The 21,143-nt window shown below is 34.6% G+C and overlaps 4 protein-coding genes and 1 non-coding gene across 5 annotated transcripts in view; 4 read left to right on the top strand and 1 right to left on the bottom strand.

Annotated features, from left to right (window-relative positions):
- LOC104714519 (protein DETOXIFICATION 37) lies at positions 5,722-9,657 on the top strand. Its single transcript, XM_010431913.1, has 7 exons — positions 5,722-6,097; positions 6,368-6,999; positions 8,410-8,466; positions 8,568-8,806; positions 8,920-9,038; positions 9,145-9,231; positions 9,334-9,657. The coding sequence occupies exons 1-7, from the start codon at positions 5,792-5,794 to the stop codon at positions 9,397-9,399; spliced, it is 1,506 nt and encodes a 501-aa protein (XP_010430215.1). The 5' UTR covers positions 5,722-5,791; the 3' UTR covers positions 9,400-9,657.
- TRNAW-CCA lies at positions 10,597-10,668 on the top strand. Its single transcript has one exon. It is a non-coding gene; the product is annotated as a tRNA-Trp (tRNA).
- On the top strand, positions 10,832-12,479 carry LOC104714518 (pentatricopeptide repeat-containing protein At1g61870, mitochondrial). Its single transcript, XM_010431911.2, has one exon. The coding sequence runs from the start codon at positions 10,892-10,894 to the stop codon at positions 12,125-12,127; it is 1,236 nt and encodes a 411-aa protein (XP_010430213.1). The 5' UTR covers positions 10,832-10,891; the 3' UTR covers positions 12,128-12,479.
- On the top strand, positions 12,676-14,531 carry LOC104714517 (serine/threonine-protein kinase CDL1-like). The gene is made up of 5 exons (XM_010431910.2): positions 12,676-13,129; positions 13,211-13,392; positions 13,489-13,678; positions 13,766-14,157; positions 14,249-14,531. The coding sequence occupies exons 1-5, from the start codon at positions 12,985-12,987 to the stop codon at positions 14,507-14,509; spliced, it is 1,170 nt and encodes a 389-aa protein (XP_010430212.1). The 5' UTR covers positions 12,676-12,984; the 3' UTR covers positions 14,510-14,531.
- Positions 14,632-21,143, bottom strand: part of LOC104714516 (phospholipase A I) — an 11,107-nt gene continuing 4,595 nt past the window's right edge. Inside the window, exons 7-19 of the mRNA XM_010431907.2 lie at positions 20,136-20,298; positions 19,792-20,052; positions 19,591-19,712; positions 19,168-19,329; positions 18,836-19,031; positions 18,589-18,725; positions 18,255-18,393; positions 17,900-18,106; positions 17,323-17,806; positions 16,297-16,513; positions 16,115-16,204; positions 15,396-15,847; positions 14,632-15,042 (exon numbers count right to left, since the gene is read on the bottom strand). Of these exons, the coding sequence (XP_010430209.1) occupies positions 14,904-15,042; positions 15,396-15,847; positions 16,115-16,204; positions 16,297-16,513; positions 17,323-17,806; positions 17,900-18,106; positions 18,255-18,393; positions 18,589-18,725; positions 18,836-19,031; positions 19,168-19,329; positions 19,591-19,712; positions 19,792-20,052; positions 20,136-20,298 (2,769 nt within the window). The 3' untranslated portion in view covers positions 14,632-14,903. The remainder of the gene's footprint in view (positions 15,043-15,395; positions 15,848-16,114; positions 16,205-16,296; positions 16,514-17,322; positions 17,807-17,899; positions 18,107-18,254; positions 18,394-18,588; positions 18,726-18,835; positions 19,032-19,167; positions 19,330-19,590; positions 19,713-19,791; positions 20,053-20,135; positions 20,299-21,143) is intronic.

Genomic DNA, 21,143 nt, shown 5'->3' with positions numbered 1-21,143 from the left:
CTACAGAAGCTGAATATCGAGCAGTAGCAAACACCGCATCTGAATTTGTTTGGGTCTGTTCTTTGCTTCATGAACTGGGTATTCGTCAATCACAACCACCGGTTATTTACTGTGACAATATTGGTGCTACTTATTTATGTGCCAATCCTGTTTTTCATTCACGGATGAAACATGTGGCTATTGCTTATCATTTTATCCGTGACCTTGTCCAAAAGGGAACTCTACGTGTTGCTCATGTCTCAACCAAAGACCAACTTGCTGACTGTCTCACCAAACCTCTCAGTCGTCCTCAGTTCTTACTTTTGCGCGACAAGATTGGTGTCTCCAAAGGTCCACCATCTTGAGGGAGGATATTAGGAATGTTCATATATGTAAAGGAAGATTTGATTGATACAAATCTCTCCTATGATTTATTCTCATTAACTGTTCAAATATTCTCTTACCATTCATGTGAATATGTCTGTGTATAAAGTGTATCCTTCACGATCAATAACAATTCATTCAGTCTCATATTATCATAATATATTCCAGGGCTAAGAATAAAAGTAAGAGTATTCAATATTTCTATCTAAGTGACCAGATTCAGTATCTTTGTTAATTGTTCCATGCGAATAAAGTAGTTAACGGTACGTTTTCTAGAATCTTGTATAGTATATTCCAAAACCTTGTCATCGATTAGACTCGAATTACAATATGTGGTGGTGGTATTCCAAAAATTATCTTGGAGTCTCTCGTGCAAATAATGTGATTTCATTAGTTTTACATGTGTAGGTGTGAATCAATATCGACCATAAATAATAACAACTTTTAAATATCAAGTAACAGTTCTTGAGTATTGATGGGTTAGTATACAAAACGAATTTTGTGATTTGTTGTAATATTGTAATCACTTTCGAATCTTTTATGTGGGGATCCTATATTTTTATTTCGTACTACAAAAACAAAAAAAAATTGCAAGTTGATTTTTTTTTTCTCTCTTGTGTTATCTAAGTTGAATATTATACTATCTTAAAAGTTAAAACCTGATATACGAATGTTTTAACTTTCATTATTAATCGAAGTGCAATATAATGGAGGACAAGTATTTTTACTTTTAGTTGCAACACCACTAATTAAAATTATAATTTTCCGTCTAGTTTTTTAGAAACTTTATCATAGAAAAAATACTTTCTGATTATACTATAAATTTTACTAAATAAAGAATGATAAGATTATTTACTTTATAATTAGAGTTATTATATTTTACACTGCACTTCTTTTTTTTTTCCGTTACACTCCGATAAAATTGGAACGATACACTATACTCCTTAGAAAAAAACAGAACGAAATATTAGAGTAAAAAATTGATCTATTTTGAAATTACTTAGTAAAAAATTAATGAATGTATTGGAGAGATGGTCTTATATTAATGATAAGAATTTAATACTTATTAAATTGACAAAAGATATATTTTAGTGATGTTATCCTCACTTTGTGTGTTCCCCATAAGTTTCAAAAAAATGGAAAATTAACAAACTATTTTTTTTTTTAAGTATTTGTATCATGCAGTATATTTCATTGTTAGTGAAATTTTTATGTAAAAAAGACTATGATATATTTTGAGACAAAAGGAAGCAAAATAAATTAATGTTTGGCTGGAGATATCACCTTTTCTTTTTGTCTAGTATAATTTTTTGCAGCTCTTTATAAATTCCTAGCCTAAATTTCTAAGCACCATGGTCCATAATAATAATAAGGTCAGAGATACAGTTGGATGGTTTGAACGTTCTATAAATGGTCCCTCGTGTCGTGTGTCTTGTTTACTACTCACTGTCTCACTCACTCACACAATTATATTTTGCTTTTCGGATAATCTGCTTAAAAGGAGTAACACAGCTGCTTGATAATATGAATTCTAAAGAAAATCCAAAATTGTCACTGTTTACGACGATGCGACTTGGATGGTTTGCTTACTTTAATTCAGTACTACTTTAATTGTTGAGAACTCAACACTTAATTAAACTAGTACTAGTAGATCTTATGTAATTAATGGTCATAATAAATATTGAGTGGGATGAGTCAATGATGTATTGTCGCATTGTAGCAATTAGCATAAACGCAACCGGTCTATTATTTCCACGTCTTTACGGATTCTCAAATGCATGCACTATTCATGATACTTTACTGTAATAATATGTTAATTTGAATCTTGTTTAAAAAGAAGTGGATATGTTTTTCCTTTCTATAAATTTATATTATAATTTTTTAAATAGAAGAATAAGAAATGGATATTCATAGATCTTTTATCCAAAACAAAAAAAAATGGATATTCATAGTATGTTTTCATTAAGAGATCAACGCGAGAAATCACGAGGCCAAAATAAATAAGCATACACATCCCCCATGTTATATGTCATTTTCGTATATATTTTGTATTACCTAATTTTCCTTTTTCATAAATACATAATATGAATAGTAGAAATTAAAGTTGCACTCACTGACCATTCAAATTGTTCCAACCATAATTTGTGTCATCTTTAATACTCTTCTTTATCAAAATGATAATAAAAAATATTACACAGATTATTTTAAATTTTACTATCAATCTATCTATAAAAAGTTCAACCAATAATAAACCAAACTGTAGAATAAAAAAAATCTACAACATATAAATATTAATTAATTAGTTTGGTATGAAATATAAAAATTACTCTTTTGCCTAAAACACATCACTTAATAGTTAAGACCATTCCCAATATATATTTTTATTTTTTTACTCTAAAATAAAACATGGTTTTTGTGTAATGTATCATTCTATTTTTTATTCTAATATAGAGATAGTGTGAAAAAGTAGAGTTAAGAATAGAGTTACTCTAAATATCGAATAATTCGATCATTTTGTCTTTTAGAGTAAAATATAGAGTAGGATTAAAACAAATATTACTCTATAATAAAGTTTTGTCTCTAAAATCAAATAGGCTAGGAGATGTCATAATATGATACAATGAAATTTACGTAACTAAATCTACCATTCAATATCTAAAATCCTTATTTTACATGATTATTTCAACCCCACACAATTGTTATCAACACATATATTTAAGTTGTCGTGTACCAATCTCATTTCTTTCAATTACGCACCAATATTATAAGTGTTACTAGTATTACGATCACCACTCACTCACACCCCGATCTAATCTTTCAGTGTTTAGAATATTTTAGATAATTATTTCAATTAATTATTTATGAAAGGTGCCCACTACCTTTCCACATATAGAACTCCGGTCCTGTATGTAGCTAGAGTACAAGGACAATTTTAATGATGTAGTGGCCTCAAAAATAAATAGTCCCTCTCGTTTTTATTACTTGCTAGAGATATTTTTTTCGTTTTATATTACTTGCCATTCTTATTTTTAATGTAACTTTTACAATGAAATTCTAAATATAATCTTATTAAACTAACACAATAAATTATTTGTGAGGTTAAATTTATTAATTTACACAATTTCTTAATCTACGTAAAATTCTTTCAAATGATAATTAAAAAAAAACAGAGGGAGTATATATGAAATAAAGCTCCAAGCCCAAGCAATCTTTACTTGGATTTTGGCCGGCTCTCGTTCCAACCACTTGGTTGTTTGTAAATTATAAGCACATGAAGACAATGTGATTTTTCAATTACTTTCCCAAATTAGTCTTATCTTAAAGTATGACATTGTCATATTCGATTTAACATACAGAGTAGTTAGAGGTTCATATGAGGTCATTAAAAAGTTATCAATGTACTCTCGTTCTTTGTATTAATCATTAGGTTACACATATGGATTTTTTCCCCCTCTGGTTTACACATGAATTAACTTATTTTATTGGAGTTTAGTCGTACGTAATTGGCAAAACCATAAATTTACAATATTTTTTTTTTTGTAATTGATGTAAATGAAACAGATATTCATTTTAATTTTAATCGAAACAAATATATACATTGACAAAATGTAAATCATTTATTAAGTAATACAAATTATTTTTACATTACTTAACAATAATACAAATATATAAAATTAATTATGTAAAACATTTTTTTTTTTGGTAGTGTGTGGGAATGAAACAACGAGGACATCATGAAGTATCCTTGTTAGATCCAAACTTTTCAACTAGGTTGGGCCAAAGAATATGAACTGAAAACCTAAATTAAAACAATCCGATAAAGAAGGATTAAACGAAACTAAGATCCCAGCAAAATAGTTGGTTAGAACTTGAGGCTTATACCTGGAGAACCAAATCGAATCCAAATCCAGTTACCTATATTACAATTATAAACTTGAAGATATTAGTTATTTATAGACCAAAATAACAAAAATACTCAAAATAACTAAATATATGAAGTCCTTAATCATATTTGTTAAAATTTAACCAAGTTTTATTTAGATTTAGTCATTTATATAACTTTCTAATATTTTTAATATGCAGAACTAAATCGACTATGAATAATAATCAGTAGTTTTTTGTATTGAGTTTCCCTTGGACCTTATGTTTGATACAACTGAATAATAATGAGTAGTTGAAGTGTTAATCTAGATTCAAATGGTGTGAGTTACCAAAATCCCAATTCTTGTGAAGTTGTGACCAATCTTCTGTGTGCTCAGTTTTATTTATCATTAAACTTTTTAAAAATTGTCAAAATGTCACATAAAAGTAGTTATATATATATAGTTTGTAACAGAATATTAATAAAATAAAAAGAATCTTAATTTAATTACAGATAACGATTTTTTTACAGCAGTGATTTTGAATATGTTTTTTTTATCATTAAATAAGATATTGATAGAAGGAGTTAATTTATCCTTTCTTTGATTTAAGAAAGTTATTGTCAATATGAATATATGATTAATTTAGAATCATAGAATTAATCATTAAATAAGATATTATTAGGAGGAGTTAATTTTTTCTTCTTTTTTTTTTTGTCAACAAAGTTGTTAATTTATTTTTTATTTGATTTAAGAAAGTTATTGTCAATATGAATATATGATTAATTTTGGAAGTTTACTAATTATATATTAAACTAATGATTTCATTTGATTTGTAATTTAATTAACAGATCTAAAAAGTAATTATAGATTTAATTAAAAATGTCAAAATACAAGTAATAAATATAACAAAAATCTTCATATATCTCTCAATTATATATTCACACAAAGAAAATTTAGTACACATTTTTTTTTTTGTTATTCTTAATTTATCTCTTTCTTTTTTTTTTTTATAAAAAGGTTCTATATACAATAAAATACTTTTACGAAAAAAAAAATTATGGCAAAGTGACAATATAACAACTGTAACCGATGCGACTAGCAATGACAAACCAAAAAAAAAAAAAAAAAATTAATGGTAAATTATACAACACTCCAATAGTTAGATTATTGGGTCGTGACATCAATATCAAGCGTAATTTGGCCTCGTTCAAATACAACATAGTACGATTGTAACAAATAATTCCAAAAGAAAATCTAACAGGGTTAAAACTGGTAAAACTCTCTTTCCTCGTTACTTCATTTCCATATATATTAACATAATAATTGGTGTAGTAAAAAAAAAATAATAATAATTATTATTATTTATTTCCGTCAGCACAACACGGCAAAAGCTCTCACATTATATAACTCTGCCATAGTTGCAGAGACTCTCACACAAACAACACACAGAAACCCAAAAAAAGAAGTAGTTAAAGACAGAGAGAGAGAGANCGATCGTTCTTCAGATTTATTTTCGATACTCCCAATAATAATATTTTTTTCTTTTTTTTTTCTCGAAGGCAAAGATGAATTCAGAATCGTTAGAAAACCTCCACCGTCCACTGATCGAATCGTCTAAATCGTTCATTGATTATCGTCTCGAGACAGTGTTGACGGATCAAGAGTTACCGTATTTTCGAAAGATTTATCTGGCGATGATGATCGAGATGAAGTTTCTCTTTCATTTGGCTGCTCCGGCGATCTTTGTTTACGTTATCAACAACGGTATGTCGATTCTCACACGTATCTTCGCCGGTCACGTTGGTAGCTTCGAACTCGCCGCCGCTTCGCTTGGTAACAGCGGATTCAATATGTTTACGTACGGTCTTTTGGTAATATATCTCTTTATCTCCTTTTTCTTTTTTTGCTCTACATTTATAATTTTAAGCTAAAAATATATACTGCAAAAATAATAATAAATCTAAAAATTAAAAATGATTACAGTTGTATATTATTGAAAAGCCTTCAAAATTTCTTGAAATTTGACTAAATTCTAACAATCATTTTTTTTTTTCTAGGCCTATTGAAAATTTCTTGAAATTTAAATAAAATCTAATCTATTTTTTTTTCTTGAATTGTTTTATTTTATTTTGGGGAGATAGCTTGGAATGGGAAGTGCAGTAGAGACGTTATGTGGTCAAGCACATGGAGCACATAGATACGAAATGCTTGGAGTTTACCTTCAAAGATCAACGCTGGTTCTAATCATAACATGTCTACCAATGTCACTTCTCTTCCTCTTCTCAAATCCAATCCTCACTTCACTTGGAGAGCCGGAACAAGTCGCAACATTAGCTTCAGTGTTCGTCTACGGTATGATCCCAGTGATCTTTGCTTACGCAGTCAACTTCCCGATCCAGAAGTTTCTCCAAGCGCAGAGTATCGTCACTCCGAGCGCTTACATCTCAGCCGCAACGCTCGTGATCCATCTCGTTCTCTCGTGGATAGCTGTGTACCGTCTTGGTTATGGTCTCTTGGCTTTGTCCTTGATTCATAGCTTGTCGTGGTGGATCATTGTGGTGGCACAGATTGTTTATATTAAGATGAGTCCGAGATGTCGTCGGACTTGGGAAGGTTTTAGTTGGAAAGCTTTTGAAGGTCTTTGGGATTTTTTCCGGTTATCGGCAGCTTCTGCGGTCATGCTTTGTCTTGAATCTTGGTACTCACAGATTCTTGTTTTGCTCGCCGGACTTCTCAAGGACCCTGAGCTTGCTTTGGATTCTCTAGCTATCTGGTAAATGTTTCTAACTTTTTTTTTTTTTATTTNGCTTTGTCCTTGATTCATAGCTTCTCGTGGTGGATCATTGTGGTGGCTCAGATTGTTTATATTAAGATGAGTCCGAGATGTCGTCGGACTTGGGAAGGTTTTAGTTGGAAAGCTTTTGAAGGTCTTTGGGATTTTTTCCGGTTATCGGCAGCTTCTGCGGTCATGCTTTGTCTTGAATCTTGGTACTCACAGATTCTTGTTTTGCTCGCCGGACTTCTCAAGGACCCTGAGCTTGCTTTGGATTCTCTAGCTATCTGGTAAATGTTTCTAACTTTTTTTTTTTTAATTTAGATTTTTGTTTTTTTATCAAGAACTTTATGCTTTTATTAAAAACAATTATATTTCTCACTTTTTTGAGACGTAACCAACGTAGGAAATAAATTGCCAAAAGTAGAAAATTAATTTGAGTAACGTCTAGAATCTATTAAAAGTGTCCACGAATTTTTAGCATTAATATTTGCTGTAATAAAGTTTTAAAGTTGATATTTTGCGATTTCTTTCCACCTTTAGTTCAATTTTTTTTAAAATTCTAATGTTTGCACTTAAAAAAAAAATGTCTTACTTTTTCAGACCTAACAACATGCAGGCATATAACTTGCTTTAGCAAAAAAAATAAAAATAAAAGAGGAAATTATTTTTTGAATAAAGTCGAGAATCTAGTAAAATTGTCCACGAAATTTAGCAATAATTATTGCTGTTAAAGTCGTAAAGTGGATAATTAATTATTCCCAGTTTCATATAATTAACGATAAAGACAAATAATTTGTTGTAGCTTTAACCAAAAAATAATACTATACTATAATTTGTCGTATTAATGTGAAAAATTAATTATTGTAGTGGTTAATTATTTAAAGTATCTCTGTTTAAAATTTAGTATTTTAATTGACTATTTTTAACTAAAATAATTTGATTTCTTTCTTTGTTTGTTTTAACATTTTTATTGTTACCTTCTGATACTTAACAACACGGTTTGGAAGAAGAGAGAATGAATATGTCTAAAATCTAGTAAAATATTTTCCATGAAAATTAGCTGTTAATTTATTTATTTCCATGTTTGATATACTGTGAACATGGGACATATATAACTTGTCGCGTTATGGTCTGACATTAAACTGTAATAATTGTAGTGGTTAAATAATTAAAGTTCTTTATGATTTCTTTCTTTCTGAAGAGTTGAAAATGACGACTCCTACCTAAGTCCTATTCCTCAACCTCGTCATGTCTCTTTCTTATTCAGTAGAAGATCACTAAATTTTTTTGTTTTGTTTTGTTTTGTTTTGTCTTCATTGTGTCGTTTTCAATTAGCAAAAACGGCACACATTTGCAGATACCAAAGATCAAACACTTATATTTTTCTTACTTGTTCTGTTTTTGCAGCATGTCAATTTCTGCAATATCGTTCATGGTATCCGTTGGATTCAATGCAGCTGCAAGGTTGGTACCAACATTAATTTTATTTAGAATTCCAAGATAAAACGATACTTTATTTGTTTTTGTATCCGTTACTAATTATAATTGCCTCAATTTATGTATAGTGTGAGAGTAAGCAATGAATTAGGAGCCGGAAACCCGAGAGCAGCTGCGTTTTCCACAGTCGTGACGACGGGAGTATCTTTCTTACTAGCGATATTCGAAGCCATCGTGGTCTTATCGTGGCGAAATGTCATCAGCTATGCGTTTACTGATAGTCCCGCGGTGGCCGAGGCTGTTGCGGATTTATCTCCCTTTCTAGCCATCACAATTGTCCTCAACGGGATTCAGCCTGTTTTGTCAGGTAAAAAAAAGAAACCTCACATTTCACATCAAATCTTCATTCATAATAAAGATTTGGAGTAGTACTCTTAATTATCAAAATTCAATTTAATGTTTTTTTGTACAAATAATTAGGTGTTGCGGTTGGATGTGGATGGCAAGCATTTGTGGCGTACGTTAACATTGGATGTTACTACGTTGTGGGGATACCAATAGGCTTCGTTCTTGGATTCACTTATGATATGGGAGCTAAGGTGAATTAATAAATACTGTATTAAATTTGGTTTACAATAATGGTTACATGCTGTATTTAATGATAAAGATTTGTAATATTTAATATGTATGTATGATATGATGCAGGGTATATGGACAGGGATGATTGGTGGTACATTAATGCAGACGATAATCTTAGTTATTGTCACTTTCCGAACTGACTGGGACAAAGAGGTAAACACTTTATGTTTTATAATGAAAAGCGTCAAGCACAAATTAATGGAAGGATTCATTGAATAGTTAGTATTAATAATTTGATTAATTTTATATGTTTAGGTTGCGAAAGCTTCGAGCAGATTGGACCAGTGGGAAGAGAGCCGTGAGCCGCTTTTGAAGCAATAAATTAAAAATATGATTTTATTTGTTGTATTTTGTTTTGGGAGTTTTGAGGTCAAAATGAAATCAAAATTTTTGTTCTCCCCCAAAATTTGGCGATAGAGGAACACATGAAAGATGCAGACTCAATTGTTAAACTCTCGTTTTTCAATCGAAAAATGTATGTCGCTTTGTTCATTATATATATGATTTGGAAAATTGAGTTTTTGCGAGTGTTGTGATTGTGTGGAGTTTCAAAAGTGAAAAGAATTTGGGTTGGTTTTTGTTTGGAACGGTGGATATAGATAAGAAAGCAAAGTTGTGTAATTCAGTGTAAGAGTGAATATATTTTATATCAAAGAGAATTGAGTTCTTAATTTTTCTTTACAAGCAAAATAGAGTCGACAAATATGTCTCGTGGACATATAGAGTCACAAGCATTATTTGTCTCGACGACAATTAATATGTAACTATCAGCAGTTAGGACCAACAGTGGTCCAGTCAATCTACAAACCGATAATTTGATTAAAAATTAAACTTCAAACTTTTATGAAAACTAAGAATTATATTCAAACAAGAAGGAAATACAAAATAACAAAAAAAATTGATGTCAACATATCCACCAAATGTAGGTTCAATTAGTGATAAATTGAAGATATAATTCAACAAAAGAAACAAAAACAAATAAAATAAAAACATGATTTCGGAAACTTTTTTGAGTGACCGCATCTAGCACATATTAGCCGGGCCGGAGATCTTTTTGCAAAACCGACGACACTTGATCATTCAAAAGTTCCAAACCACTTCATCACAAGAATTTTTTTTTTTGACAAAAACCTGGCAGCCAATGCCTAGGACGAGACTCAGGTCTAAACAAACTTTGTGCTTTCCACACAACATCTAAAAAACTATAGATACTAATTCTAATAATCATGATTAAGCCCTTAGCAACAAAAGCTTGGAACTTGTGAACAAAGATCTCAATACAAGGTAAGCTGAAATCACCAAATTCAAACACCCATCCAAAACAAAAGGCAAATTAAATGGCAAGTTATCTGATAAACTTTAATTGTGAAACATTTATAAAGCAATTTTTTTTTCCAATTTGGTGATGATATATACCTTTGATTATGCAAAAAATTGTTTGGTGATGAATGTCTTTGATTGCTTTTTATAGAGATTTTCATTGCGAATATAAACAGGTTTTAGTGAGTATTGTTCACCGGATCCGTGGCGCAATGGTAGCGCGTCTGACTCCAGATCAGAAGGTTGCGTGTTCGATTCACGTCGGGTTCAATCCCCCGGTTTAGTCGGATCCTACATTTTTTAATTTTTATTTCCATCACCAACTCATCTCAACCGTCCATTACGACGACTTTTCTAAAAAAAAAATCAACGACTACGATTAGATTAACACATACCAAAAACCCTAAATCTTCAATCTCTCCGTCTTCGTCTTCTCCATTTCACTCACTCTTCTTCTTCTTCAACATCTGAAAACCCTAAAACAACAACAACAATGGCGTTACTCTCTCGAATCCGTTCATCAACTTCTCTCTTCCGTCACCTCAACGCATCTCCTCAAATCCGATCACTCTCCTCCTCGGCCTCCGCTTCATCAATCCTCTCACCAGATTCGAAAACTCCTCTCACAAGCAGAGAAAAAAGCAAAGCAGCTCTCTCTCTTCTCAAATCCGAGAAAGATCCAGATCGTATCCTCGAGATCTGCCGTGCTGCTTCCTTGACACCAGATTGCCACATTGATCGTATCGCTTTCTCCGCCGCCGTCGAGAATCTCGCCGAGAAGAAACACTTCACCGCCGTTTCGAATCTTCTCGACGGGTTCATCGAGAACAGACCCGATCTCAAATCGGAGCGTTTCGCTGCTCACGCCATTGTTTTGTATGCTCAAGCTAACATGCTTGATCACTCTTTAAGGGTCTTTAGCGATCTTGAGAAACTTGGAATCTCTCGTACGGTTAAGTCTTTGAACGCTCTTCTCTTTGCTTGTTTAGTAGCTAAGGATTACAAAGAAGCGAAACGTGTTTATATTGAGATGCCTAAGATGTATGGGATTGAGCCTGATCTTGAGACTTATAACCGTATGATCAAAGTGTTCTGTGAATCCGGTTCAGCTAGTTCTGCTTACTCCATTGTTGCCGAGATGGAGAGGAAAGGGATAAAGCCGAACAGTTCTAGCTTTGGTTTGATGATTTCAGGGTTTTATGCAGAGGATAAGAATGATGAAGTTGGGAAAGTGTTGGCCATGATGAAAGATCGTGGTGTTAACACTGGTGTTTCGACTTACAACGTTAGGATTCAGAGTTTGTGTAAGAGGAAGAAAGCTAAAGAAGCAAAGGCTTTGCTTGATGGGATGTTGTCTGCAGGGATGAAGCCTAATACGGTTACTTATAGCCATTTGATTCGTGGGTTTTGTAACGAAGATGATTTGGAAGAGGCCAAGAAGTTGTTTAAGGTTATGGTGAACAGAGGATGTAAGCCTGATAGTGAGTGTTACTTTACTCTGATATATTACTTGTGCAAAGGAGGTGACTTTGAGACGGCTTTGAGTCTTTGTAAAGAGAGTATGGAGAAGAATTGGGTTCCTAGTTTCAGTATCATGAAGTCGCTTGTTAACGGACTTGCTAAAGATTCTAAAGTCGATGAAGCTAAGGAGCTCATTGGGCAAGTTAAAGAGAAGTTCACTAGAAATGTTGAGTTGTGGAATGAAGTCGAAGCTGCATTGCCTCAATGAATCGTTCTGAAATTGGTACTTTCGATGTTTTATTAATTTTCTCTTATCTTTATCTGTCAGCAATGAAATAAAGGTCATAGCTTCTTAGACGATAGTAATCTGTGTTGATCATCTTGGTAGCTATTAGATAAATTCTGTTTTCTTATTTTTGTTGACCCCTGTTTGATTATCAGACATAATCAAGTCAAGAACTTGGTCAATTAGGTTTATCCTGTAAGTTTTGGTGTTGGAATCAGAGAGATCTTAAACATTTTTATCTGTAAGATTGGTCAATGCATTGAAGTTATTGTAGTCTGTGTTAAATGGTCAAAACTCAAACCGTATATCTCTATTTATGTATATTTTTAGTGTCGTCCTATGTTTATTTATACTATATAGTATGATGACTATGTATAATTGTATACAAAGTTTAATTATCTCTACATGCTTACCACGAACTAGTAAAGATATGATTGGAAGTTTGTTAAAAAAGTAAGAGAAGAGACAGACGCGTTGGCTTATTCCAAATAAACGAACAGAGAAGAAAGAAACCCTCTAAAAATAAGAGAGAAGAAGAATAATCCTTTTTATCCAAATTTTGAGAGACATCCAAATTAACATGGGAAACATTTATATATAACAACAACAAGAGACAGCAAAACTTTGTGAACCTCCTGTCATGCGACATCATTTTCCTAGGAAAGATCTGATCTTTCTTTCAGATTCTTATTGCCCTGACAGGGTTTGGATCTGAAAGGATCGGTATAGAGAGACAAGATCGAATCTTTCCTTGGGGGGATTTCATTTCAAAGGATTTGTTTTTGTCTGAAGAGATCAAGAACACAAAAGAAAAGAAAAAAAAGAAAGAAAAGGAGAAAATGATGAAGCTTTGTCCTTGTTTCATCAATCCACAACATCTTGGACCTAATTCACCTAGAGATTCATTTGATGAAGGTCTTACAGCTTATAGAGGCCACAACCGAAAACTTTTCGCCCTCTTCACATTTCGTTCACGCCGAAAAGGTACTCATCATAAACGTTTGTCTCTTCTCAATCTTCTCAAAATTTGATAGTTTCTGAAAATGGAAACGTTGATAAATGCAGGAAGCTGCAGGCAGAAGTATATAACGGACGAGATAAAGAAGTATGGGAACGTCAAGAACTGTGGTCGAATCTTCAAGTTCAAGGAACTAATAGCTGCAACGGATAATTTCAGTATGGATTGTATGATTGGAGAAGGCGGGTTCGGAAGAGTTTACAAAGGATTCCTTAGCAGCCTCAATCAGGTCATTTCTCTATCTATCAAATTATCTTACGTATGTATGCTGATTTGGCGAAAACGTTTCCTAATTTTTGTTTAATTTGGATGATGAGAAGTTTAGGTGGTGGCTGTAAAGAGGCTTGACAGGAATGGTTTGCAAGGAACAAGGGAGTTCTTTGCCGAGGTGATGGTATTGAGTCTGGCTCAACATCCAAACCTTGTCAATCTCATTGGCTATTGTGTAGAAGACGAGCAACGAGTCCTCGTTTATGAATTCATGCCCAACGGATCTTTGGAAGATCATTTGTTTGGTATATACGCTGTGACCTTTTCATTGTTATATCATCAAGCTATTTGCATTGTAATCCTAATGTTTTAAATCTTTCTTCACTATAAAGACTTACCAGAAGGAGCACCAAGTCTAGACTGGTTCACGAGAATGCGGATAGTGCACGGTGCAGCTAAAGGGCTAGAGTATTTGCACGACTACGCAGATCCTCCTGTGATCTACCGCGATTTCAAAGCTTCAAACATATTGTTACAATCTGATTTTAACTCAAAGCTATCGGATTTTGGGTTAGCTAGGCTTGGACCAACTGAAGGCAAAGATCATGTGTCCACTAGAGTCATGGGAACATACGGATACTGTGCTCCTGAATATGCAATGACTGGTCAACTCACGGCTAAATCCGATGTCTACAGCTTCGGCGTTGTCCTCCTTGAGATCATTTCCGGAAGACGAGCTATTGATGGCGATAGACCAACCGAGGAACAAAACTTGATCTCTTGGGTACTTCATCAAACGAGAGTCTTGTTACCATGTTTAAGTTGTTGCTTGAGAAGGAAGGAACTGATTTAAGTCCTTTTTTTTTTTGTTGCAGGCGGAACCGTTGTTGAAAGATAGAAGGATGTTTGCACATATTGTGGATCCAAATCTAGAAGGGAATTACCCAGTAAAAGGGTTGCATCAAGCTTTAGCGATTGCAGCAATGTGTTTGCAAGAAGAAGCAGAGACTAGGCCATTGATGGGAGATGTGGTCACAGCACTTGAGTTCTTAGCTAAGCCTATAGAGGTCATTGATAACACTAATACTGATCCTGCTCCTGCCTCTGCTACTCAGACATCATCATCTGATTCATAAAAAATACATTTTCCAATCCTTGAAACCATTAATTTTTCTTTTCATTTTTTCTTTTCTTTTAACGTAAAACCCAAGAAAGTAATTAGGGTTAGAGTTCGAAGTCAATCAGATGCAAACAATTCTTTGTAATGTGGTGTAATTTGGCATTGTGGGGAGATCGCATCATCTGTGAATCACAGTGTTAATCTCATACTAAACTTTTTTTGTTTGTATGTTTGATTAATGTGAAATCGTTATCTTTTTGATTTACATTCCAAAAAGACAACCTACAAAAATAAGTTTGGAGTAACAAAGTTACTACCAGAATCTATGTCCCAAGTGCAATTCCGTGGTGTTCATTCACTTATGGAGCTTCTGTCTGATTTGGTAGAGGAGATACTGTCATGGGTTCCAGCTAGATCTCTTTTACGATTAAGACACTTGCAAGCAGTGGGAAACCATAATCCCAGAGCCTAGATTCGTCTTTAAGCACTTGTCTCACATGCGTTGCCGTGATCAACAATCCACCGTCTTCAGCATAGATTCCACAGTTTCTGTTATGATACATGATTTTTTTTTTTTAATCTAAGGTTTCTCAATTTTTGTAATTGGGATGTTTATTTTGTCTGACTTTCAAATTCTAGAAACAGAGTAGTATAATAACACTAAATAAGTTTGAATCTATATTTCCTTGAAAAAGTAGTAACAGTATCTTTCTCATACCTCTTAAATGCTTCAAAAGCAATAAACTTATTTGATACTCTTATTTGCAGAAGAAACGAACAAAACTTTGATACTGTTGTTTTTTTTCTCTCTCAAGTTTTCTTTTCCCCCCGGGTCAAAAAAGGTATATAGTTAATAGAAATTTGTACTTTTTTTCTATACATTAGGAAGATGACAAGTGTACCTGAGCTTTCGATGAGAGGCAAGAGCTTTTTGAAGAGCAACATCAACTCTTGAATTCTCTCTGAACAATTGATCATATAACTGGCAAACAAACTCAGACACTTCCTCTTCATCATCTTCCCAAAGACCACAACACTTATCGTCTCTGTTCGTTTTATCGTGGTCGCTATCTTCCCAGTCACTTGTTGGTGTTGGTGGTCCGATCTCTTCCCTTTCTGTTACTGCGTTTTCTTCTTCTTCTTCGTCTTCTTCTTCTCCAATCTCAAATTTTCCGTTTTGGTCTCCAATGTTGTACTCAGATGAGCCTTGGGATGTTATTAGTGGCGTCTCTTGCGGCTCGTTCGATGGACCAATCACAGCTTTGGCACCAGAGTCCAAAAAGGCTTTAACTACAGCTTGTGTTGGTCCAAATGTTCCTGAGAAGACTATTATCCTATCTCTCCACGCTCCTACCTGTTTCAGATAACATGTTCAAAACATAAGACAAAATTTGGCTTACAAGCTAGCTTAACGTGAAAAGAGAACATGTGGCCATCTTCTTATCAGCCTTGTGCTTATCACTAGCTTTTACAGTTTGAGTTTTGTACCCGTCAACCAAACTGAGCATAAGCATATGGACAATAATATTCGCATAAACCTTTTCAGATATGCAAAAAATGAAAATATGTGAACATGAAACTAGCAGGAGATAATGAATGTACAAAAGTCAAGTGACATTACCATCCAACGAATATCATCAGGAGTCAAGTGTGCCGAAGGGACAGTTCTGCGGAACATAAATGATGCGATTTCTTGATCATCTTCCATCACCTTTACAATAAGAAGTAACATCAAAAACTTATAAACCTTCCAAAGCTATAAGACTAACACCACAAAGAGTCAATATGAAAACATATCCTTACTTGAGTTTGACGTCCAATATAACGATGGATTATATTTCCAACCTGGAAGCATTTCTTGATACGCACCAAATCCGAGATTGAACAGATGTTGGAAAGAACCGATGCAGCCTTTCGGCGATTACTTTGCATGACTGACAATATACTGACTTTGACGCTTTGGAGAAACTTATCAGCGAGATCTCCAGGTTCAGCAACCACAAATACATCATTTTGCCAACTACATTAAACCAGAAAGCAAATGTCATCAATTAACTAGAATCACTTTATTTAGACTTGAGTGTGATGTGATGGAAATGGAAAAGTTTGGACTGACCTCAGTATCGAACCATTAGAATCATTTTGAAGTGAGAGATGTATGATTCCCACTTGGGGTAAATTCTGTAACTTTTCATGCATCTGTCGTAATGGAAGATAGAGTTGTCTTTGTCTTGGAGGAGATGATGGAGGCGACATAACCGTCTTTCCAGCATGACCTCCGTCCAAGCTAAGTGGTGGAACCATATCAATCAACCTATTGAACTTTTGTGGGCCATGATCAGGAGTGAATAGAAGGGGACTCGGAGGCAAGCTTCCAGTTATAAGAGGAGAGGAAAATGGTGTGGGAAAAGCAGTTCCTGGAGATGGTTTCTGGCATCCAGGAGTAGCAGTAGCATGTAATGATGATAACTTTATTCCATTATTCGAACAAAATGACTCAAGCGCACGAGCATGATACTTTACTCTCCCTGAGTCAGGACTATGCTGAGCCTCCACAAGCAAAACATTGCGTCTCCATCCTAGAGAAGGACTGCTCTCTACTGTTTAGGAATGAAAGAAAAATGTTACTAAGTTACAACGCAAACAGTTAGAGAAGGTTTTTCTAAAAAGCAAATAAATTTTGAATTAGATACCTCTGCTATTTGGTAGCTTTCCATTCATAAACCGTGGTTTCANCATTAAACCAGAAAGCAAATGTCATCAATTAACTAGAATCACTTTATTTAGACTTGAGTGTGATGTGATGGAAATGGAAAAGTTTGGACTGACCTCAGTATCGAACCATTAGAATCATTTTGAAGTGAGAGATGTATGATTCCCACTTGGGGTAAATTCTGTAACTTTTCATGCATCTGTCGTAATGGAAGATAGAGTTGTCTTTGTCTTGGAGGAGATGATGGAGGCGACATAACCGTCTTTCCAGCATGACCTCCGTCCAAGCTAAGTGGTGGAACCATATCAATCAACCTATTGAACTTTTGTGGGCCATGATCAGGAGTGAATAGAAGGGGACTCGGAGGCAAGCTTCCAGTTATAAGAGGAGAGGAAAATGGTGTGGGAAAAGCAGTTCCTGGAGATGGTTTCTGGCATCCAGGAGTAGCAGTAGCATGTAATGATGATAACTTTATTCCATTATTCGAACAAAATGACTCAAGCGCACGAGCATGATACTTTACTCTCCCTGAGTCAGGACTATGCTGAGCCTCCACAAGCAAAACATTGCGTCTCCATCCTAGAGAAGGACTGCTCTCTACTGTTTAGGAATGAAAGAAAAATGTTACTAAGTTACAACGCAAACAGTTAGAGAAGGTTTTTCTAAAAAGCAAATAAATTTTGAATTAGATACCTCTGCTATTTGGTAGCTTTCCATTCATAAACCGTGGTTTCAAATTCTCACACCACTTCTCGTCGTTTAGGAAGGGGAGTGTTAATCTCTCGCAGACGTTTTTAAGTACTTGGGAATTGCTTTGTATGTATTCTTCAATCGCAGCTTCCAATTTTAGCCAGATCGCTGGATCAGTCTCATCCAACTCCATTCCACAGCGATCATCAACTGCATAGACCAGATATGTAAAGACTTAACTATATTCGACATCAAACACTTATGCATTATGATAATTGACATAGATTATAAAACTGAGATTTCTTAGGTGTTCAAGAGGATAGCGTGTTCTTGTATGTTGTAAAATGCTGTGTGTTACCTGGGTTGAACCGAAAATATTGTATTTCTGGCAAAAAAGGAAGCAATGTGCTTAGAGCTTCTTCGACTCGTTCCACAGAGCATGCACTCTCAATCAGTACTTGCCCAGTATCTAAATAACGCCATCCACCTTTCCGTACCTACAAGGAGTTAGATCAACATTGAAAAATAATTACTTAAACATTACAAACAAAGCTTTTATTCGCACTATGTATTTCAGCGGTTTTTCTCATACAAACAAAGTTTATTTCCACAATTTGACCATGTATAATTGTCATTTGGGGCCACAATTTCATCAATTAAGTTCCACAGATAAGAGAAAGAACGGGAATTACCCTTGTTGGTACAGAGCCAGAGCCAATCGAAACCAAGCAGTCAATTTTTGTGTCAGGCCATAGAAGCTGTGCTTCTCTGATGGCAAAGATTGTAGGATTGTTTGCCACTATTGCACCATCTTGCCAGCGGTACGAGTCTTCAGTGATTTGGAAAAGAAGAAAAAATATTTTTTTACAATATCAGTGTAAAAAACTTACTATAAAGTATCGAGGATAAGGATTGACAAGGGAGATAGTTGACTTGTACCGACTGAAAAATCATCAAGATAATATGGGGCAGCTGATGATGCTCGTATCGCTTGCCAAACCTGATGCTTACAACTTCCCATAAAAGCACTTTGCCTGTAGTAACCAGCTTGAACACTGGCAGTTGATGAAGTTAATGTACTGCCGCCTGAGTGATCTGAAAATGCATATGACATTTCCGGTGTTCCAACAGAATACTGCAAATAGAAAAGAGAGCTAAATGGGCCAAAATAGAGGGAGATCATGATAGGCGAATGTGAAATGGTTAACACTTCGTAGCCAGTTAACAGAGAATCAAGAATAAACCAAAAGAAAAAGGGTGAAGTTTTGTACCTGGTAGTTTCGAAATATAAATGGCTGCGCAGGCATCACACTAACAAGAGTAGATACCACAAAGACTTTTGGAACATTCTTCACAGCTGACTCTATTAGTAGATCTCCATCCTCATCAGCACACATTTCCTTTAACAGTCTCTCGAACTCGTTTGCACTGTGCTGCAAGACAGTATATTTAAAAACCACATTCCAAGTTATGTCGGAACCAAGAAGATTCGGTTTTATCAAGCATATCTATTTACAACCTTAGTGGACATAATTTGTTTAGTCTCTATGCGGCTTCAGCAGCACCGGTTAAGAATTACATTAAATCCAAGACGATAAATAAAATCAAAAATGATAATTCCTTAAAACCATAATCAGAAAGTTTAGCTCTTTGATTTTATGTCGCTAGAGAAGAACCAACAGAGTTGTATATACCTTAGATCCATGGATAACAACTCTGAAACTTTGTGATGAACTTTTATATAGCTGATCCAACTTTTCCCGCCAACTTGCAGCTTCATTGTCCTTTGGGACAGATTCAGCAAAAACAAGCTTTCCTAAAGAAAAATCATTCAAAGTAAAGTCCAGAACCAATAAATCAACGAAGCTGTAGAGCTCAAAGGGAATTCTACACACCTAGATTCTTGTAAATTTCTTCACATTGTTCCAGTGTCATAAGCTTGACACCAAGGGCAATAGCTAGCATTCCTCCTGTTGATGTGCCACATATAAGGTCGAATAGTTCATGTATAGGCTTGCCACTTCCCTTCTCAATCTCCTTAAGAATCTGCACCGTTGCAAGACCTTTCATTCCACCTCCATCCATGGTGAGTATGCGCAGTCCCTGTTTCGGTACTTGCCTGCCTTTTATGGAACGTCGTAGAATTTCATTTTCTCCTGTCATCAGAAGAAAAACGTTTTATGTAATGCCCAATTAGAGTATCTAGCAAAAATGACGATTTGATACACAAAAAACACACCAAGAATTGCCAAAGCTCGAGCCGCAGCTTTGTTGACTCGTGGTTCAGGTGTAACAGTTAACCGCATCAATAACTCCCTCAAACTCTCTGAAGTAATCAGAATTCGACGATTTTCCAAACAGAAGGCCAAGTTCCCAACTGCTAATAAGGCTTGTCTTTGAACCTAAGAGAAAGGAAACTCAGTCGAAGAAACCATATAATTTTCTTATTAGGAAGGCAAAATTGCAGCTATCTTACTTCAGGATTCTTATGGGCACACAAGGACTTTAAGGCTTTCAGCATATCCTTGGTGAGCATCTTCTGAGAAACGGAATCAGATACAAAAGCTAAGGTGACCACCACTTGTAAAACGGATATAACTTCGTCTGGGGTCGAAGATTTCAGAACAGTTTCAGTTGGCTTCATGATATCACACTTCATCAGCTGCATTGCTACGCCAACATCTCGAGCAAGAGATGATAGAGCAACACAAGCTTGCTCAACCTATCAAACCAGTAGTTACAGTGATTGTTCCCATAAAAAAGTAGACTTTTTCTCAACCCATAGCATAGAAGAGAAAAACCAACATACCACGTGGCGATTGTCACTTGTTATCATACTTATAAGCTGCCTCACCGCATTTTCATCTTTACCAATGACAGAACGATTTCCTTCATCTTGCATTATCTTCACCAATGTAGATGCTAGAAGAGGATGGTGACAAGACGAGGAACGGAATATAAGGGGAGAGAAGGCACTTAGCTTGTGCCTAGATGCTCCAAAATAGGAAGTGTTTTCAGTCTGGCATCATGGAAAGTCACCCTTAGCTTGAAACTTAATGATCTAGAGAATGAACGTATTGTGTGATGAGTTTTCTTTTTACCTCAATCTGTACATTTACTGATCTTAGATTCTCATCAGACACAATTCTGATATTTACAAGAGACAAGTGACGAAGCTGATGCAAGGGTAAAATTTCTGGAAGGAATTCAAGGGGATTACCAAAAAGCCGTAGTATTCGTAGCCCAG

Source organism: Camelina sativa, chromosome 9 (genome assembly GCF_000633955.1).
Source record: "Camelina sativa cultivar DH55 chromosome 9, Cs, whole genome shotgun sequence".
Taxonomy (NCBI): Eukaryota; Viridiplantae; Streptophyta; class Magnoliopsida; order Brassicales; family Brassicaceae; genus Camelina; species Camelina sativa.
Note: the sequence above shows the minus strand (reverse complement) of the source record. Positions and strands in the feature narration are given on the sequence as shown.

Excerpts from the sequence above, each read along its gene's own strand:
- LOC104714519 (XM_010431913.1), top strand. The coding sequence starts at position 5,792 with ATGAATTCAGAATCGTTAGAAAACCTCCACCGTCCACTGATCGAATCG. Across the intron at positions 6,098-6,367 it reads TGTTTACGTACGGTCTTTTG|CTTGGAATGGGAAGTGCAGT; the intron begins GTAATATATCTC and ends TTGGGGAGATAG. Across the intron at positions 7,000-8,409 it reads TTGGATTCTCTAGCTATCTG|CATGTCAATTTCTGCAATAT; the intron begins GTAAATGTTTCT and ends CTGTTTTTGCAG.
- LOC104714518 (XM_010431911.2), top strand. The coding sequence starts at position 10,892 with ATGGCGTTACTCTCTCGAATCCGTTCATCAACTTCTCTCTTCCGTCAC.
- LOC104714517 (XM_010431910.2), top strand. The coding sequence starts at position 12,985 with ATGATGAAGCTTTGTCCTTGTTTCATCAATCCACAACATCTTGGACCT. Across the intron at positions 13,130-13,210 it reads ATTTCGTTCACGCCGAAAAG|GAAGCTGCAGGCAGAAGTAT; the intron begins GTACTCATCATA and ends TGATAAATGCAG. Across the intron at positions 14,158-14,248 it reads AACAAAACTTGATCTCTTGG|GCGGAACCGTTGTTGAAAGA; the intron begins GTACTTCATCAA and ends TTTTTGTTGCAG.